The 17,674-nt window shown below is 57.3% G+C and overlaps 6 protein-coding genes across 6 annotated transcripts; 3 read left to right on the forward strand and 3 right to left on the reverse strand.

Moving 5' to 3' along the window:
- Positions 1–1,671: 1,671 nt before the first annotated feature.
- UV8b_04660 (uncharacterized protein) lies at positions 1,672–3,063 on the forward strand (the record flags this gene model as incomplete). The annotated part of the gene is made up of 1 exon (XM_043142158.1): positions 1,672–3,063. The coding sequence occupies one exon, from the start codon at positions 1,672–1,674 to the stop codon at positions 3,061–3,063; it is 1,392 nt and encodes a 463-aa protein (XP_042998092.1).
- Positions 3,064–3,663: 600 nt separating this feature from the next.
- UV8b_04661 (uncharacterized protein) lies at positions 3,664–5,476 on the reverse strand (the record flags this gene model as incomplete). The annotated part of the gene is made up of 5 exons (XM_043142159.1): positions 3,664–4,039; positions 4,100–4,588; positions 4,670–4,854; positions 4,916–5,019; positions 5,080–5,476. The coding sequence occupies 5 exons, from the start codon at positions 5,474–5,476 to the stop codon at positions 3,664–3,666; spliced, it is 1,551 nt and encodes a 516-aa protein (XP_042998093.1).
- Positions 5,477–7,332: 1,856 nt separating this feature from the next.
- On the forward strand, positions 7,333–9,554 carry UV8b_04662 (uncharacterized protein; the record flags this gene model as incomplete). Its single annotated transcript, XM_043142160.1, has 5 exons — positions 7,333–7,420; positions 7,478–7,558; positions 7,611–7,756; positions 7,841–8,466; positions 8,717–9,554. The coding sequence occupies 5 exons, from the start codon at positions 7,333–7,335 to the stop codon at positions 9,552–9,554; spliced, it is 1,779 nt and encodes a 592-aa protein (XP_042998094.1).
- A 650-nt stretch (positions 9,555–10,204) lies between these two features.
- Positions 10,205–12,096, forward strand: UV8b_04663 (uncharacterized protein; the record flags this gene model as incomplete). Its single annotated transcript, XM_043142161.1, has 3 exons — positions 10,205–10,387; positions 10,528–11,274; positions 11,359–12,096. 3 exons carry the CDS (start codon positions 10,205–10,207, stop codon positions 12,094–12,096), a joined length of 1,668 nt encoding a protein of 555 aa, XP_042998095.1.
- A 501-nt stretch (positions 12,097–12,597) lies between these two features.
- On the reverse strand, positions 12,598–14,557 carry UV8b_04664 (uncharacterized protein; the record flags this gene model as incomplete). Its single annotated transcript, XM_043142162.1, has 3 exons — positions 12,598–13,693; positions 13,835–14,285; positions 14,383–14,557. 3 exons carry the CDS (start codon positions 14,555–14,557, stop codon positions 12,598–12,600), a joined length of 1,722 nt encoding a protein of 573 aa, XP_042998096.1.
- A 721-nt stretch (positions 14,558–15,278) lies between these two features.
- UV8b_04665 (uncharacterized protein) lies at positions 15,279–17,593 on the reverse strand (the record flags this gene model as incomplete). Its single annotated transcript, XM_043142163.1, has 2 exons — positions 15,279–17,327; positions 17,405–17,593. 2 exons carry the CDS (start codon positions 17,591–17,593, stop codon positions 15,279–15,281), a joined length of 2,238 nt encoding a protein of 745 aa, XP_042998097.1.
- Between the last annotated feature and the right edge of the window lie 81 nt (positions 17,594–17,674).

Genomic DNA, 17,674 nt, shown 5'->3' on the forward strand with positions numbered 1-17,674 from the left:
TTTGAGCCGTGCCATATCGACGGGAGTGGCATTCCAGACCAGATGGCGGCTCAAGCAAGTTTCTCACACTGTAGCCTGGTCACGTACCGGCCCACAAATCAAGTCGAAGCAAGGTGGGGGGGAGGGAGGTGGGGGAGAGGGGACTCTAAAGTGCATCCACTCCAAAGTAGCCAGTGCGAATAACTACCTGGCATCCCCAATGAATCACCACAAGTACTACCAGCCCGACCTGGTCGGCACCCATCTATCATTTCGTCGTCCAGGCATTTCTCACGTAGTGGCATGTTTGCTTGCCAGCTGCAAATGGTTACGTTTAGCATAAAGGTGATGACCCTGCCGGAGACTCCCATTTTCGCGGCAGGTCCACCTCAGAGCAGGTCTCCACAACAAGGCTGTGTCCGGTGATCTTCGATAGCCCAGCAAGGGTCAATATATCGCACCATCTGCCCCGCACTCAGCAGACGACACGGCGCGGCGACACTCTCGCAGGGGCTGCGCAGTTTCCAGTTTAGTTCCGCCGGGAGCAGCCACTACAGCACGGCCTCCGCCGGAAATCAGTAAAAACGTGGGATCGGATTATCCTGTTGTTAAGAGCCTGCCGCCTCGTTATTCTCTACGTCAGAAGTCGAGGGGCTGTATGGGGCGGTGTGGGGCTGTGTCTGCAGAGGCACGCGATTTCACCCGATAAAAGCTGCACTGACCGCGTAAAGTGGCCGATAGCTATGACGTCGGGTAGGCTTCAGCGACCCAGCCATTTGTTGGCCCAGACATTTCTTAGCTGTCTCCCCCGCAAAAAGAAGCCGGCCGTCCCAGGTTACCCCGTGGGTCGCTGCTTTGGGCTGGCAGGGATGAAATGCCTACCTACTAGCAGGTCGTAAAAAAGTCTGTAAACCACATGCAGTTATTGCTGACGAGCAGCCATACTAGCCTACCTGTTATCGAGGTTCTTGTCTGGCAGCTGTCAATGTTGGTTGTCAGCTGGTAGTGGGTACATGCCTACCCCAGGTAAACTCACGGCTTTTCAGGCAGGAACCCGATGTAATCCGTAGTGGTGTGTACTTGCCTTGGGTGCCCATAGCCGGCACAACTCTCAACATTAAAACGGGTACGTACACACGTCGTAATCAGACACGACCAACTTCGGTACCTGCGAGTCTTGCTTTCGTTACCGGGACCTGCCAACGTGCACCTCCAGCTCATTTACCGCCTTTCCATTTCCTTTCTCTTGCCGTCAGTATTACTTAACCCCCAGCTTACTCCGGAACCGCCGCCCTTGGATCCTGACCCCCAACCTGCTCTTGCTCCTGGCATCCTTTATACTTCCGAACCTTGCTCCCTTCGAAACCTTGTTCCCCTCCATGGAGCTTCTCGTCGCAGAACCTATAAGATCCGCTCACACCAACTGCCCTCACAACACTCACAACACCCTTTACTCCTCGCAACCGCCGTCTTGACAACAGCAATCTTCTAAACTACGACCAAGGAGTCCCAGAACACCCTTTGCTACTGCCGCTTATACAGGGCCCTTCATTGCTACGACGTGCACTCTGTTGACACACACCCCAACGCTCATCCGGCTTTCTACTCCCACCAACTCGCAGCCCAACCTCCAAACAACACCGCCCCAACTCGCTGCAAGTCTGCGGATTTCTTCATTGCGCCCCCATCGCGATGAGCCACGCTCGAGTCAAAGCCCTCAAGGGCGCTGGGAAAACCACTTCCAGAAAGGCCATCAAGTCTGGCCGTGCTTCGGGGAACATTACCCCTCAAAGCTCCCCACTGCCGTCATCGCATACGTCACCAATACACTCTGCTGCTCACAGCCGCGCCGCTTCCGATGCGAGCGATAACGAATTTGATGACGAGCCCGTGCAATTTGAAGACACCATGTACGGTGATGGTTTGGGAGGGACCGCATTAGCCATTCATTTTATGGGCCCCAGCACCGTCATCGACGTCAAAGCTCTGATCGATACAATGCGAGACAAGAAACACAACAATAGTGAAGTTCGCGAGAAAATACTCGGGGGCTATAATAAAGTGCTTCGCACCAGATTCGAAGCGGAAACTCGCGAGCGCTGGTTGACTTCTTCTGCGCTTGAGCTGGCGCAGTTTTTTCTCAGGGGAGCTGATCGGGGTGCAACCGCTCGGGAGAGGCTCCTGAGTCTCCAGGCCTACTATCTGACTGTTGGTACCACCGGAGACCTGGAGATCTTCGAAACCAGCGAGCGGGCTTTGAAACAGATTCTGATAGATGACGACAATGACGAAATCAGGGTGCTTGCCATCTACGTCCTTTGCTTGACGGTTCTTTACGCCGGCGGATTGGAAGAAGCTGCGCTGGAAGTCATGCAGTACCTTGTTGATATCGTGCAGACCGACGGTGACAGCGTCGAATTGCACGACAACGAGGCGGTCGTGGCTGCCGCCATTGTCGGCTGGACCTTTGTGGCCAGCCATGTCCGAGACTTTTCAGCCTCTGCCGATGCCGCCATGAATGCCTTTGTCGAGCAACTCGACAGCTCCGTTGTCGATGTGCAGTGCAACGCGGCGCAAGCCATTGCGCTCATCTTTGAGTCGGCACGAAACTACGAGGCGGAGATGGGCGAGCCTTTTCAACTGCAATGCGACCCCCAAAGACTTGCTGGACGGATGAGGGAGCTTATCAAAGCCAGCAGCAGCAAGTCGGTGCCCAGGAAGCAACGCCGAAAGATGCGCGAGAGCCTCGCCAGCGTAGCTACCTCTCTCGAACGGGGCGTTGGACCTTTCTACTCAACCGCGCTCCTCTTCCCGGACCATATTGCTGACGGCCGAGCAACTATATCCTATCGCAACGAGGAAGGCGAGCCAGAGTACGGCTACAGGTGCCATCTACGCATCGGAATTTACAGCACCCTCGTCAGCACCTGGTCGCTCCTGTCCCGTGCTCGGGTGATGAAGATCTTGTTCCGCGAAGCACTCCAGCGCCACCTCTTCATCAACCCTGTAGTCATGGAATGCCTGGACGATGCGAAGTGGACAGTTGTCGGTGGCGTCCGCCGACCATGTTGTCATTGTCATTGATCCTGCTGCTCGCTTTCTCTTCTTTTCCTTTTCTAAATTTAAAAACGAACAAAAAAAAAAGAAAAAAAAAAAAGAAAACGCTTTTGGTGCGGAATTACGGATATCAAGTCGGGATACGGCGTTTAATTAGTGGAAGGAATGGCATCCAGCTTGTGCAAGGCTGGTGAGTTGGCTTGGTTGCAGGTGTGATAGAGTAGAAACCTGGCGGTAACACTCAATGCATTGATTATTGGTTCATCTGCTCAGACTCATTGCCTCATCCTCGCCCTTTATTCGTGAGCTCTAACCATGCGAGCAGGACCTCGTCGATGTAAGCATGCGTCAGTACAGCAACAAGGCATTGACAATAGCGAATCCGGGACAAGGAAAAAATGAACCAAAAAGAAACAAAACAAGAACAACAACAACAACAAAACAAAGTAAAACAAAACAAAACACCAATAAAAGCAATAACAAGAAAAAAAACAAGAAAAAAAAAACTACTTGTTATTGATATGAGTGGTTGCAAAAGCCCCCCAATGACTTTTGTTGCTTGGTCATGGCAAGTCGTGAAAGCCGCCTAGGTCGTCATATTGCATTCGCTGCCCGCGGCCCCCCTGCTCAAAACTTGCCCAAACGACCGGGCTGCCAGAGAAGCTTTGCCGCGAATATGGACAGAGCCCCCAGCAAAGCCACCAATGCCGCAAATGCGTGCACAGGGATCCAGCTTGATGTGGCGGCCTTTAGGGCGAAACCAAGGGGAGGTCCTCCTATGGCACCAACTGCACAGATGGCCATCATGACGCCGATCCGCCAGCCAATATGTCCCATGTCCGCAGTCGTTTGGGCAACGCAGGCAGAACCTAATGGGACTAGCCCACCAGACAAGATGCCATACAGAACGGCAAAGACAATCATGGCCGGCACAGTCGTCATCCAGATCAAGAAAAACGTCACAATGCTCCCCAGAGATGCTATGAGAGACAGGACGTTGAATCTGCGCATCCTTTAGCCACCCGAGATGTTTTCCTTGACAAAGGTGGTGGTGGCCGCTTACCTTCCGAATCGATCTGCAAGCCAACCAGAACCAATTCTCCCTATAAATGAGCCGCCGTATGTGATTGTGAGGAGATAGTTCGCAAAATCCATCGAGATTCCATTGTCGAGGGCGTACTTGGGAATGAAGCTGAATGGTATGAAAATACCGGCGTATAGGACAAGCAGAGAGCAGCTCAAGAGGATGAAGCGCAAGTCCAGTATAGCACTTCGCATGCTTCTTTGCGACTGCTCGGCTTGATTTCCAGCAGCATCGTGCGCCGCCACTCCTTTTCTTTCTCGCACAAAGCAGCACCCCAGAAGCAGCAAAGGCGTCGTGATTACTGCTACAATTTGATGGAGGTGTTTCGGCTGTACCACGCCGTATAGGTTGCTGAGGAGGAGTGGCCACACCATTCCACCAATCGAAGAGCCTGATACGGCTGTTCCCAACGCCAATGCCCTTTTCTCATTGAACCACTCGGATATTGCGCTTGTCGTGGGGTAGAAGCTGTACGTTCCTCACACACCGTTTAGCGTCACCATTCGTTGTGGTTCCTAGGCAGGGATGGATTTATATTGACTGACGTACATCAAAGCATCGGCAATGCCAAGAAAAACTCCCTGGTTGAGGAGGAACTGCCAGTATCTCGTCGACCAACTGGTGCCCAGGAATGATACCAGGCAAAAAAGGGTGCCGAGAAAGAGCGGTGGCCGGGCTCCCCATTTGTCGAAGATGGGGCCAGTCACTAAGCCGCCAACAAAGAAGATGAAATGCTGCGGGTCAGGAATTAGTGAGATACTGCGATAGTGTGCCATGGCTACTTTGGGGGCAGACCTGAGCACTTCCGATCCAGCTAATGTCGGTCGGTCTGGCATTTTCCCAGGGCGTCGGATTCGATTCGTACATGGCCTGAAAGGTTCCAAACGAGTTCATGAGGCCTACAATTTTCCCTCGTCAACAGCGAGGCTTCCGCCCCGCGACTTGGCAATGTGACGTACCAAATGCAATGAAAAAGTTGATGAATCCCCCAGTCACCACAAGCCATGCTCGACCACCACCATCAGGGACACCGATGCGACAACCTGCAATGCTCTCCCTGCCTTTAGCACCATGGGGAGTGTCCGGACCTTCGGGTGTCCATATATATTGCCCGGGCGCAAAGTTGGGCTTGACGGTGTAAGTGGGCACGGTCGTGTTTATCCTAGCAGGTGGCTCATCGGGAGGCTGGTCCGACGCTCCATCAAAAGTGCAGAGCTTGGGAGAGGAGGGTTCGCATGGTGCCTCGACAGATTTCAGACGGCGCTGAGACTTGAGTAGCTCGTAAGCTATACTGGGGGATAAGTAGGTGGATTCATGCCATTGAAGAGAGTTTCGGCGCATGGCAGGGGCAGTCATGTTGGTATATGTCGACCGATCCTGTGACGTGCCGATGAAGCAGCTCGGTTGTTTCGCTGCGATGGGATAACGATGCCAGAAAATAGTTCTTGAACGAGAAAGCAGAAGAAGTATGGCAAGGGGAGCAGAAGAGAGCTATCCTCTGAGGCAAAGCCTCGGAACGATATTGATTGGCGCTTTCTGGTTGAGGAAGAGAAGGAGCCATCGTGCCATGATAGCTACCTCCTACCTATGTAAGGTACTTGAGCACTGACGGTGAGGGAGGACAGGCGGTCAAAACCTTGGCAGACGCCGGCAAGTCAACTGAAATAGTACATAGGCATCCGGCAGGTGTTTATGCGCGTTGATGGCTGGGGCTTCGGTGTTTATGTATGGCTCATCGTTGAAGGCATTCCTAGCTGTCGTGAAATCGCCGATGGCAACGGATAAAAAGTCCTGCGTTGCCAGCTTTGGTAGTGACTGAGCGCAACGGCTGCTAAATAGACGATGAGCCTAAAGATGAGCCTAAAGTACGGAGTGCAAGACGAGTGTTATGTTGCTATAGGCGTGGCGAGCAGGCGTGCTGGAAATGGGGAGCATGCTATTATCACACATGTAGTGCACATGCATTCATTCAATGCGCGTGACGTCCATTCATCTCGTGCTGCTGCACTATGAGCTGGGCTTGAGCCTTGCAGGTTAGGTTCATCGACGCGTGACAAGGGTATTTATTGGGAGCCTAAATTCAGACAGACTAACAGCACAAATGTAAAACAAAAAAAAAATTGACGAGTCGGCTGACACTGTGCTGTAGATGCTCTTTTCCGTGTCATGATTGATTCTGTTCTTGTCGTCGGGTCTTGTCTGTTCTTGGAAGGCGGCTGATTATTCTAGGAAAGTACGACCACGGATTAGTCCACTAATTTGGGCCTGGAAAGGGACGCCAGTGCTAGTGCCCAAGGCCCACTGTACCCGCGCCAATAGTGGATGAGTGAGCGATGTGCTGGAGTCAGGTTCAACCAGACACATGCACGTATCAAACAACAGGTTTATTCTGATTTGCAATGAACTTCTCGACTCTCGAGACCAAACATCAGGATGCTCACTCGACGCTAAGAGGTTAAATGTTTTTCTCGTGTATGATCTTGAAGATGAAACTCGTTCCTCTGGAACCGCAACTTGCCAGACATGGCCTTGGACACAAGAGCCGCCAAATTCACGCCCTACAAGGTCGCAAGTTTCTTCACCTGCAATGCCAGTCGTCAACATTGCCTGTTCAGCCTGTCGACGATATCGGCCGGTATGCAACATGAAACATACGATATGGTCATGGAATGCTCTATGAAGATTGATGAGCTACGCAGCGAGGGTGACTGGCAGGACTTTACTCCCTACAGAGCCTGGCAAGACCATCCTTGCATGTCAGTTCAGAGAAGGTCAAATATACTTGCCATCACTAATCTGAATGGTTTATTCCGTTTCAATCCATTCATTCATCGGCATACTAATCATCTGAATGCCGTGATAATGGCTATGCCTCCGTAGAGCCAAGTCTGCATTCGCGCAAGGGCCAAGAAAATGATCGGAATCGGACCAAATATCTTGGCTGAGGTTATTCGCTCAATGTACAAGTCGTCTTCCCACTCGCACTTCGCAGAACTTGACCGTTCCTACAATCTTCGCCGTCGGGATGGAGTCGATGGACCGGGATAGCCTGGCGAAACAGGGATCACCGTTCCTTTTCCGGTTAAAGGCGGAGAAGTCATGGCGGCGCTATAACCTAAAATATGTAAAGGATTCTAATACATAGTACATAGTTAGACAGGAGCTCAGAAAAAGGAGCGAATTTATGAAATCTCTCCGAGACAAGTGCAACTATGGCCGCTACAGTGGTGAGGACCGAATTACTCATTGTTGGCGCCGGACCAGCCGGCGCATCGCTCGCTTGCTTCTTGGGATCTCATGGTATGTCTTTGTTAGGTCATGGCTGGTGAAGACGGCAGTCCCTTAATAGAGTTTCAGGTCGGACCGGAATCATAATATCCGCTGCGCCGGGCACGGCCGAGACCCCAAGGGCACACATCACCAACATGGCAGCTTTAGGCGAGTTGAATCAGTCGACGGCGAAACAAGGCCGGTTGCTGACCAGACTCAGAATGCCTCCGTGACATAGGCCTGGATCGCGAATGCACCACAGTGGCGGCTCACGGAGATAATATGCAGCACACCAGATGGTGCATGTCAATGGCGGGCGAGGAGCTCGCTAGGGCCTATTCCTGGGGTCATGACCCCTTCCGCAAGGCACGATTTTCATATTTTGATATGACTTTATGGAGAAATGATCGAAGATGTCAGATGTAATCTCCTCGACTGACCCGAAAGTAGGGTGACTACGAAACAGCCAGTCCCTGTGAAGGACACATAGACCTCCCCCAGACGGATCTCGAGCCTATTCTTATAAGGCGAGCCACTCACGATGGCTGGGCAGTTCGGTTCAGCACCACGCTATTAAAAATCAGCCAAAATGACTCCGGTGAGGTCATTTCCGAGGTTCGAGACAGTCTGACTGGGCAGAAATACCTCATACAGTCGCGTTACGCATTCGGCTGCGACGGAGCAAGAAGCCAAGTGGTGAGAGAAGTAGGGATTCCGCTCATCAAGAAGCCGACCAAAGGCTTAGCTCTGAATATCTTGATAAGGGCAGATATGTCTCATCTTATCAAGGACCGAAAAGGGAATTTGCATTGGGTTGTGCAACCGCAAAAAGGGTGCCCGCCATGGGGGTGGGCTGGCCTTTTTCGCATGGTCAAGCCATGGACAGAATGGATGGCTATTCTCATGCCTCACCCAGGTGCTGACATGACTGCTGACGACATGGAAGCCACCGAAGAGGAGTACGTCGCTCATGTAAAACAGATGATTGGCGATGAATCGGTCGAGCCGGAGATATTGAATGTGAGCAAGTGGTGGATCAATGAAACGGTGGCAGAGTACTATTCCGTCGGTAACGTGTGAGTATTCTTGACGAGTGTTTCGACGTGGTTTTCTGATTTCGTACGTTTATTGTTTGTCGCGAGAAATCAACAGCAGCAAAACGTGGCAGACGGCTGCACCTCTTTTGTTTCCTTCTTCCTACCCGCCCCCCCACCCCCCCCCCCCCCCCTTTTTTTTTTTTTTTTGGTTCATTCTTTGTCTTTTACTTCTCTCTGCGGTATCCTCTTTATATCCCTTTGTGAACCGAGATTGACTGATGGGCGGCAGCTTCTGTCTGGGCGATGCCGTTCATCGTCATCCGCCCTTTAACGGACTGGGATCAAATACCTGTATTCAAGATGCGTTCAACCTTGCATGGAAAATATCCCATGTCATGTCCGGAAAAGCCGGGCCCGGCCTCCTGGACACCTTTAGCATAGAACGTCAACCGGCGGGAGTTGACGTCGTTCGGAGGGCCAACCAAGGTCTCAGGGATCATTCATCTTGGATGGAGACGGTCGGATTGCTGGAACCCGACATGACGAAACGGCGTGAAATACTCGCAGAGTTTGATGATGCTGGCCCAAAAGGACGGCTTCGAAGGGCAGAGTTTCAGCGCGCGATTGAACAGACGGCAAGCGAGTTCCACGGATTGGGGGTGGAAATGAACCAGTTTTACTCATCTTCTTGCGTTTATCGAGAGGATGAAGCGGGGGAGAAGCCTGAGGCGAAAAATTCAACAGACCACTATCATGTCACGACAAAGCCGGGTAGTCGGCTGCCACACGCATGGCTGAATTCCAGAGTTCCAGGACCGAGGCTGTCCACGATTGACTTGGCTGGCCATGGACGCTTTTGCTTGCTCACTGGGCCTGGGGGCCAAGGCTGGAAAGAGGCTGCCCAGACGGTTTCTGGCGGTCTCGGGGTAGACATCAGCTGCTACTCGATCGGATGGAGGCAAGACTACGAAGACGTGTACTTTGACTGGGCTCGCAGAAGGGAAGTGGAGGAAGACGGATGCATCTTGGCACGGCCGGATCGGTTTGTGGCGTGGAGATGCCCGTCGATGCCGAAGGATTGTGCGTCCAAGCTCCGAGCTGTCATGACGTCAATCTTGTCTCTGTAGAAAGTTGCCGCAGGCTTGTGCCTTTAGAATGGCGGGTGCATGCATGCAAGATTTGGATGAAGAAGCGGAAGTGCAGATGCAGGTTTGGGGGGTTTGTCGGCGTTGGCGGAGACGGGAGCCGAGACGGGCTTTTCCGCTCGGGGCGGAGAATCAAGACATGAGCTTTGATCATTACTGCTGGTGACCGGGACCGTGACCGGGGCCGGGGCCGGGGCCGGGACCGGTCCAGAGTCCAGAGTCCAGAGTCCAGACTCCCAGCCTCACACTTGAGGTTGGTGACATGTCGGAAATACACGTTACGGACTACTCGGTAAAGGATGCTGCTACATGTAAGCTGGCTGACCAGCAGCCAGTGGCTGTCACCCACCCACTCACGTTGACCGGACCCATTTCAGTCAGCCGCCCACCAGCTGACAAGCCCTGGCCTCGCCAGAGTTATAACTTGTCACCATTCCATCGGCCTTTGCGATTCCCCCCGACGCGCAACTTCTTTTTTTTTTTTTTTTTTTTTTTTTTTTTTTTTTTTTTTTTTTTTTTTTTGGAAAAAGCTCCTCTGCTGCTCAAATCGCGGCATTATCTCGCCAGCTCACGAACCACCCGCCCGCTTGGGTCAATCCCTCGCTCGCAAAGCAAGCAGCCAAGCAATCACCATGGTCATTCTCAGGACGCAGTCCGACTTTGGCCATGCGCCCCCGCCTCAGACACCGTATAGCATCGTCACCAATCTTCCTGGCTGGGATCTTCTCAAGAGCATCCGGCAAGGCGACACGTCACCGTTGGCCCGAGTCGTCCACATCTACCCGCGACTGTCGCCGACTCAATTTGTCCGCACGGTGGGTGCAATCACGCCCCCTTGGATCCGGGCTGCCTCGCGCTGGAAACACTGCCGTTTCCCTCCCCCCCCCCTTCCCCCCGCTATCAGGAGCCTCTCAACGCGCATCACGCCTGATTATTGACTGATGCGATGCTGTAGCTCTCGGCGGAGATTGCCAAAAAAGTCGGCCTGGAAGAGAAAGCCTGCATGATGTACCTGGACCCCGTCATGTGGAGGTACACCAAGAGCCATGTTGCTCACGAGCTGCGCAGGGAGCACGCCATCTCGCCCGACAGGCTTACCTTGAAGGTGGTTGACGTTGCTGGTCACCGGCTGTACTGCGTGCTGTACGATCCCCAGCACTCGAGGGCTCTTATGCTCAGCTGGGGCACGCCGGGCCTGGGCCTGTCTATCCGCCAGGCAGAGTACTTGCTGGATCGGGTCGATACCATGGTGGAAGTTTCCTTTGACGACGAAAATGCGCCGCCTCGGCCAACCTGGGCTCCGGAAGGCCCTGACCATGAGCCGCTGAGGCAGCGTATCAACGACCTCGTCCACCACGGAGCCATTGACCCGGAAAAGGTCAAGAGCCAGAGCAAAGACGTGTTCCTGTATCCGTCCGGCATGGCGGCCGTGTTTACAGCGAAAATCATTCTGCAGGACTACCGGCCAAACAGGACCAACGTTGAGCTGGGCATGGTATTCCACAACACACACGAGCTGCTGCGTGAAGAAAGCCCCGGCGGGTGGAAGCATTTCGGCAGCGTCGACAGCGAGGGCCTCGAGATGCTGGAAACGTGGCTGGAAAAGGAAGAAGCCGAGGGCCGTGGAGCGACCTTTGTCATTGTCGAGTTTCCGAGCAATCCGACGCTGGAGTCTCCCGACTTGCCGCGCTTGAAGAGGATGGTAAGTGACGGCGGACGGCATGTTGTTCCCTTTCAAGGCAAGGTCGGTAGGACTAACTCGAAACTGGGTTGCTTGAACTCGCAGTCGGAGAGATTCAGTTTTGTCCTCATTGTCGATGATACCATCGGCGCCTTCAGCAATGTCGACGTCCTTGCCCAGTCGGACATGCTGCTAACATCACTCACCAAATCCTTCAACGGGAGATCCGACGCGCTCGGCGGCTCGATTGTGCTCAACCCTCTGTCGCCGCACTACCAAGAGCTGCAGAAGCGCTTCGCAGAGGGCCACCACAACCAGCTGTCCGCCGCCGACGCCAAAGTCTTGCTGTCCAACTCGCGCGACTTTTTCGACCGAGCAGCCCGCCTCAACGCCAACGCGCAAGCCATGGCGGAGCTGCTGCACCGGAACATGACGGAGCAGCCAGGCTCGCCCATTGTCGGCGTCCAGTACCCCAGCCTGCTGCCCAGCAAAGCCAACTACGATGCTTTCATGAGGCGCCGCACCCCGGAGCTGCCCCACCCGGGGTACGGATGCCTCTTGACGGTCAACTTGGCCGGCGTCGAGGCGGCCCGGGCGTTCTACGACCGCTGCGGGTTCTACCCGTCGCCCCATATCGGGGGACACGTCACCATCATGTTCGCCTACAACATGTTCATGTTTGGCAAGGACCCGCAGGAGGCGGAAGCTCTGAGGGCATATGGCATTTTCGAGGACAGCGTGCGCATATCCGCGGGCCTGGAGCGGGTCGAGGATTTGCTGGACACGCTGCAAGACGCGCTGGACGCAGCGGCAAAGGTCGGGAGAGGGGGGAAGGAAGGATGACGCAGACTGAGATGATGGCAGCATGTGGCGGGGAACAAGAAAATAAAACAACATAAATCAACATGACTTTGAAATAACACAGCAGCTGCTCGACAATTGCTCGACAATTCGGTCAAAACTTTGAAGCGTTTTGACCAAAGTCACTGGCGGTAACTCTTTCCTGAAGAGTGGGCAAAGACGTGCATGGCTGGGTTGATAATGGCAAGCCCTCTCAACTCTACAACCTGCAACCTACAACCGACTGGACAGCTGGGGAGACATGACCTTGAGAGCAAAGGTCATGAAAGAAAAGTCCTTGGGGTTTTTGGGGAGGGGAGGGGGGTTTCTTTCGGCTCTCGGCTCCTCTCCAATCATTGGCTACTGTTTTTGTTTTTTTTCGTTCTTGATATACTCGTTCCTTGTGGTGCCGCGCATTGTGGGATAACCTAAGCCGCCACGACAACTTACGGAGGCACTTACGGAGACACGGAGACAAAAGCTAAGCGACAAGAAGGACCCCATTCATATGCCTCCTTTTCCCCCGTGCGCTTCAGCTTCAGCAACAGAGCTTGATTCCACCCCCCACCCCCGCCGAATCAATGCCACGGGGGGCCCGGTCCCTTTGCCCAGAGGCCCGTCCGGCTGCGGGATTCCAGGATCGGTGGTAAAGGGCGCCTTGCTGCTGAGGGAGCCCACCCGGCCGAGCAGGTACTCGACGTGGCGAAAGGCGGCGGACGGCGCGTACTGCGGGACCATGTGCCCGGCCAGGGCGACGGCCACGTAGGTCAGCCCGCGCTCGGAGTGGGTGGTGCCCAAGACGCCGGCTCCGGCGAGGGAGCCCGGCGGGCCGGCGCGGTGGTAGGGCACGTAGAAGGGCTCGGTGGGCGGCGTCTGGAAGCCGCGGCGGCCGCCAAACGTCATGTTCTGGATGGCCAGGAGGGTGCCGTTGGTCAGGAAGAAGAAGTCGAGGGCGCCGTGGGCGATGACGACGTTGCCGGTGCGGTCGATGACGCGGGGCAGCGGGCCGAGGCTGGACCAGTCGGCCTGGTCGGAGGAGTTGACGAAGACGGGCGCCGGGGCGCAGGTGGCCCAGTCCTTGGCGACGGGGGCGTGGATGGCCTTCTTGACGTCCGGGCGGTTGAAGTAGACGGAGGCGCCCTTGGGCAGGTAGCCGAAGGTGCCGGGGAAGCCGAGCACGTCCCACAGCAGGGGGCACGTGGTGGCGACCTGGTAGACGTCGAAGCAGGGGTTGGCCTGGGTGGCTGCGTCCCGGACGTCGGACCAGAGCTCGTAGTCGCCGCAGCCGGGGAGGGGCAGGCCGGTCGCGGGGTCGAGGCCGGGCAGGGTGGCGGGCAGGGGGCCTGCGGGCGGGAAGGCGAGGTACGTGTCGCGGGCGGCGGCGTAGCCGCACCGGCGGTCGGCGTCGCGCATGTAGGCCACGAAGGAGTCGTTGAGCGGGAACAGGTTGCGGTTGTGCTCGACGAAGGGGGCGACGGTCATTTCGGTGACGCGGGCGTCGATGATGGCGGGGTCGTAGAGCAGCATGCCCTTGACGTTGAAGTACGTGGCGTCTTTGGCGGCGAGCATGGCGTCCGCGATGTAGGGGCAGTACATGCCTCTTGTTTTTTTGGGGGAGCAGAGAGCACGCACCGAGCGTCAGGTTCTGGGGGCAAGGAATACTCTGGCCAGCGATGGGGATCGGAAAGGGAAAACAAAAGGGGGGTGGGGGGGGGGGGGGGGGGGAGGGGGTTGAACGCACGCGTACGACTCGCCGGTAATGTACACCTTGTAGCCGTGCAGGCCAAAGGCGTCGACAAAGTTGGCAAAGAAGCCCATGAACTGGCGAGCCAGGTCCTCCTCGCCCCGGGCCGTCACGTTGCCGGTCGAGAAGCCGGTGCCGAGGGGCTGCTCAACCCAGAGGACGTGGGTGAGGCGGTGCCACGCCCACGGGTTGGCGACGGGCCTGAAGGTGCCGTACTGCCACGCAAACGGGCCGTTTTCCTGCAGCAGTCCTTCGAGAGACGAGCAGCCGGGCCCGCCGTTGAGCCAGATGAGAATCTCCCGGTCGGCAGCGGGATTCGTCGACGGCTGGAACCAGAAGAAGAACTTGTCCGGGCCGTCGGGGTCCTTGGAGATGGACATGAGGCCGGCGTAGGCCTCGCCAATGTCGAAGTCGACGTCGGGGATGGCCGTTCCATTGAGGGCGTATTCTAAGGGGGTTAGTCTTTTTTTTTTTTTTTTTTCCCTCGTTGTCCTCTTTTCTTGTTCTTGTTCTCTTCCTGGAGAAGGAGGAGGGGGGGGGCTGACTCTTGGTCTGGTGGTTGAGAAACCGGTGGTGCTTGTGATTGTCCGGGGGGTCGGAGGCGTGGGCGGCGCCGAGCGGGCGGTTCTGGTCGGGCGGAACCGGAGGCCGAGGCTGGTGGAGGGAGGCGGCGGCGGCGGCGGCGGCGACGACGACGACGACGAGGAGTCCCCGGCGCATGGTGGTTGGCTTGGTTGGCTTGGGTCCAGTCACTCGCGAGGGGGCGGTTGCTCTGGCCAGGCAAGACGAGACGGCGACGAGCTGCCCGGCCCATTCTTATAGCCCCGTGCCGGGCGTGGCACGCCGGGGATGCCTGCAGTGCGGCAGAGGCACGGCTGGCAGCTTGCATAAACAAACATGACAATGCGCAGGCAAGCGGAACCTTCGCCGTTGCTGCGAATCCTTGGACCCTCGCCGCTTTAATTCGCTCTAATTCGCTCGAGGATCGATCGTGCGCGCCATGTCCACCAGCCAGGGGGTGGGGGGGGCAACGATAATGCCGCTTCCGACGCCGACGCCGACGCCGACGGCTCGACGCTTGTCGCTGCGGATCCGCGACCAGCAGATGATGGGGCGGGCTTGACGGGCTAACCCTGGCCCTGCGAGTCGCTTGTTCAAACTTAACCGCCTAGATCTGCTCGAGTGCCTTCAACCCTGTTGCACGGCTGCAACGCAACGCTCGCTTCGGGCGATTCAGGCGGCACTGGGTGTCCGTCGACTCTAGATTCCGAGTGGGTGTCCATCCCGGGACAACCAGCCAATTCAGCCGCCTTTCGCAAGCCGCTTTCAACAGGGATGCTCGCGCTGCTGCCACCAACGAGCAGTCACCCTGCCGGGATCCTGACCCTTTACCTCCGCTCCGCTCCGCGCAGCCCCAGTCCCCCCCCCATCCGTGTGCCGGCTACATCGCACCCCCCCCGCGTCCTGCCGCAGCGCCCTCTGCTCTGCCCGATATAAGCGTCTCCAGCTCCCGCGGGCTAAGCGTGCTGCGGCGCCTCGATGCCGTCTTGCCCAGCTGGCGGTCTCGCTTCCTCTTCCCTGCGGGCCTGCCGGCACCGTCGCCAGGCTGCTTTGCGTCGGCTGCCCCGTCCGCCGGCGGCGATTGCGCCCCCGGTCGGAACGCGGGCTCGCTGGCCGTGGAGAGCGCCATCGGAGGCCGCGAGACACCCCGGGTGGAGGTGCGGGCCGCCTTGAGCTTGGCTCGCACGCGGGCGGCGTCTGCGTCCTTTTCCGATGCGGCCAGTTTGGCGGCAATGGTGCGGGTGGCTGGGGAGACGCTTGTTTGAGCAGCGCCTGCGGCTGTCGCGTCGTTCATGCTGCACTGACTCGTTGTTGCTGTAGCTGTTGCTGTTGCTGTAGCTGTTGTTGGTGACGTTGTTGCTGCTGCGGCTGCTGTTGTTGCTGTTGTTGCTGTCTTTGTTGCTGCTGCTGCTGCTGTTCTTGCCGGTCCTGTTGTCTGCGTTTCCTGCCCTGTTGGCCCGCCTTCGCCGTCCGGTGCAGAGACCTCGGCATCCCGCCCGGGCAGTTGCAGGCCGGCATCCCGTGGTGCTCTGCTCGAAAGCCTCGACTGCGACGCCGCAGCCCTCGGACGGACAGGCAGGCATCTCATGGACCCCGACTTCGCCCCGGAGTCGCCGCCAGCTGTGCCGCCCTTGGTGCTGACGACTCTGCCGCGCTGCGACCTTGTCTCGTCGTCGTGCGAGACCCCTCTGTTGCCAGCCGAGCTTGCGTCTTCGAGAGGGCTCGGCCGCGGTGCTGCGTCTAGCAGGGGCGCGTGCTGGAGGTGCCAAGCCTCGGCATCTTGCCCACCTGGCGCTTTCGCTGCTTCTTGTCCATCCTCGCCGCCGCCGCCACCGCCACCACCACCACCAGGTATCGAAAGCGGGCGGTCCGCTGCCGCAACGTCCTCGTAGTCTGTCATGTCGCCTTCGCTTTCGCTTTCGCTCCCGTCTGGCGGCCCGTCGCCATGCTCTCCGTTGGCCGGACAAGGCGAGCGCAGCAGCTCGTCGGCCTGTTCCTCGCATTCCTCCTTGACCGCGGAGAGGCCAACGTCCCCCGCCCCTCGCGTTCCCTCGGCAGCCCGCGCGCGGACAGGGCTCAGACGCAAGCCCGCCTGGAGCTCCTCGTCGCACACGGGCTTCCCGCCGGCCGCCATTCTCTTCCGCCAGCTGTCCATGAGATGGACGGCGTCCTTCCATCGCGCCTCCATCTTCACCCAGCCGCACCTGAGCCGGTTGATCTCCTCCTCCCGCATGACGACTTCCTCGATGGGCACAAAGGACGGGTTCGTGAGGACTAACCTCACGTGGTCCATGATGGGGTCCAGCTCCGCAGCCACGTCTTGGCACGTAGGGTTTCTGCGCACCGGGTTGGTGGTTGCCCTGTCATCGTCTCCCTGCCAGCCGCTCATGTCTCGCAGCTCCGCCATGGCACGTTGCAGCATGGCGAGCAACACCTCGTTCTCCTCGGCGACATGCCGAGCCAGATTGGCCAGGCTTGCGTTGGTCTCGCCATCAAGTTCCACGCCACCGCCGGAAACCCCGGCGCTCGTCGTCGTGTTGTCCCCGCGTCGGCCAACCTCGCCGGCAACGGTGATTGTCGTGATGGCCGGGTTGCCCCTGGAACCTCGGGATCGCCCGGCTTCCCCTAGCTGCTTCTTCAGCGTGTCCATCTGGCGGTCTCTGCGGCGGATTTCCGTGGCGCACGACGCGCGGCACTGCGCTACGAGCGACTTCATGCGCGCCACTTCGTCCTTCAGGGCTTTGGCGTTCGCCTCGGCCGACTTGAGCTGCGTCCTGAGCGTCGTCTCGGAGGCGGCCGCGATGTCGGCTTTGCGCTGCGTTTCCGCGTGCTTGTCGGCCAGCCGGGCCACGTCGCTGGCGAGTTTGAGATTTTCCGCCCGCAGCGCTCGCATGGCGGTTGAGAGAGACTCCCGCTGCTCGGCATCGCGCTGCACAGCCGCGTCAAGGTCAGTCAGCGTCCAGGGCCACAAGGGGAGCATGGCATGGGCTGGCAGGGAAGGTGTACGTCTCGGCGGAGTATCAGGTCATTTAGTATCCCGATGATGCGTCCTGCGACGGCCGCGCTGTCCTGGTCATGGTCGCCCAGTCTCGCGGCGGCGAAATCGATGGAGTCGCCGTCTCGCAGCAGGCCTCGGGAGAGCAGCTGGTTGTTGATGTAGGCGGATGCTGTACGCAAACTGTCGGCGTCGATCATGGCGGCTACCGTGGGCGCGTGCGTCTCGTGCGCCTACCGAGTGTTGCGGGTTGGGTGCGTCGAGGGCTTGAGTGAGTGCGT

This window comes from Ustilaginoidea virens, chromosome 4 (assembly GCF_000687475.1).
Source record: "Ustilaginoidea virens chromosome 4, complete sequence".
Lineage (NCBI taxonomy): Eukaryota > Fungi > Ascomycota > Sordariomycetes > Hypocreales > Clavicipitaceae > Ustilaginoidea > Ustilaginoidea virens.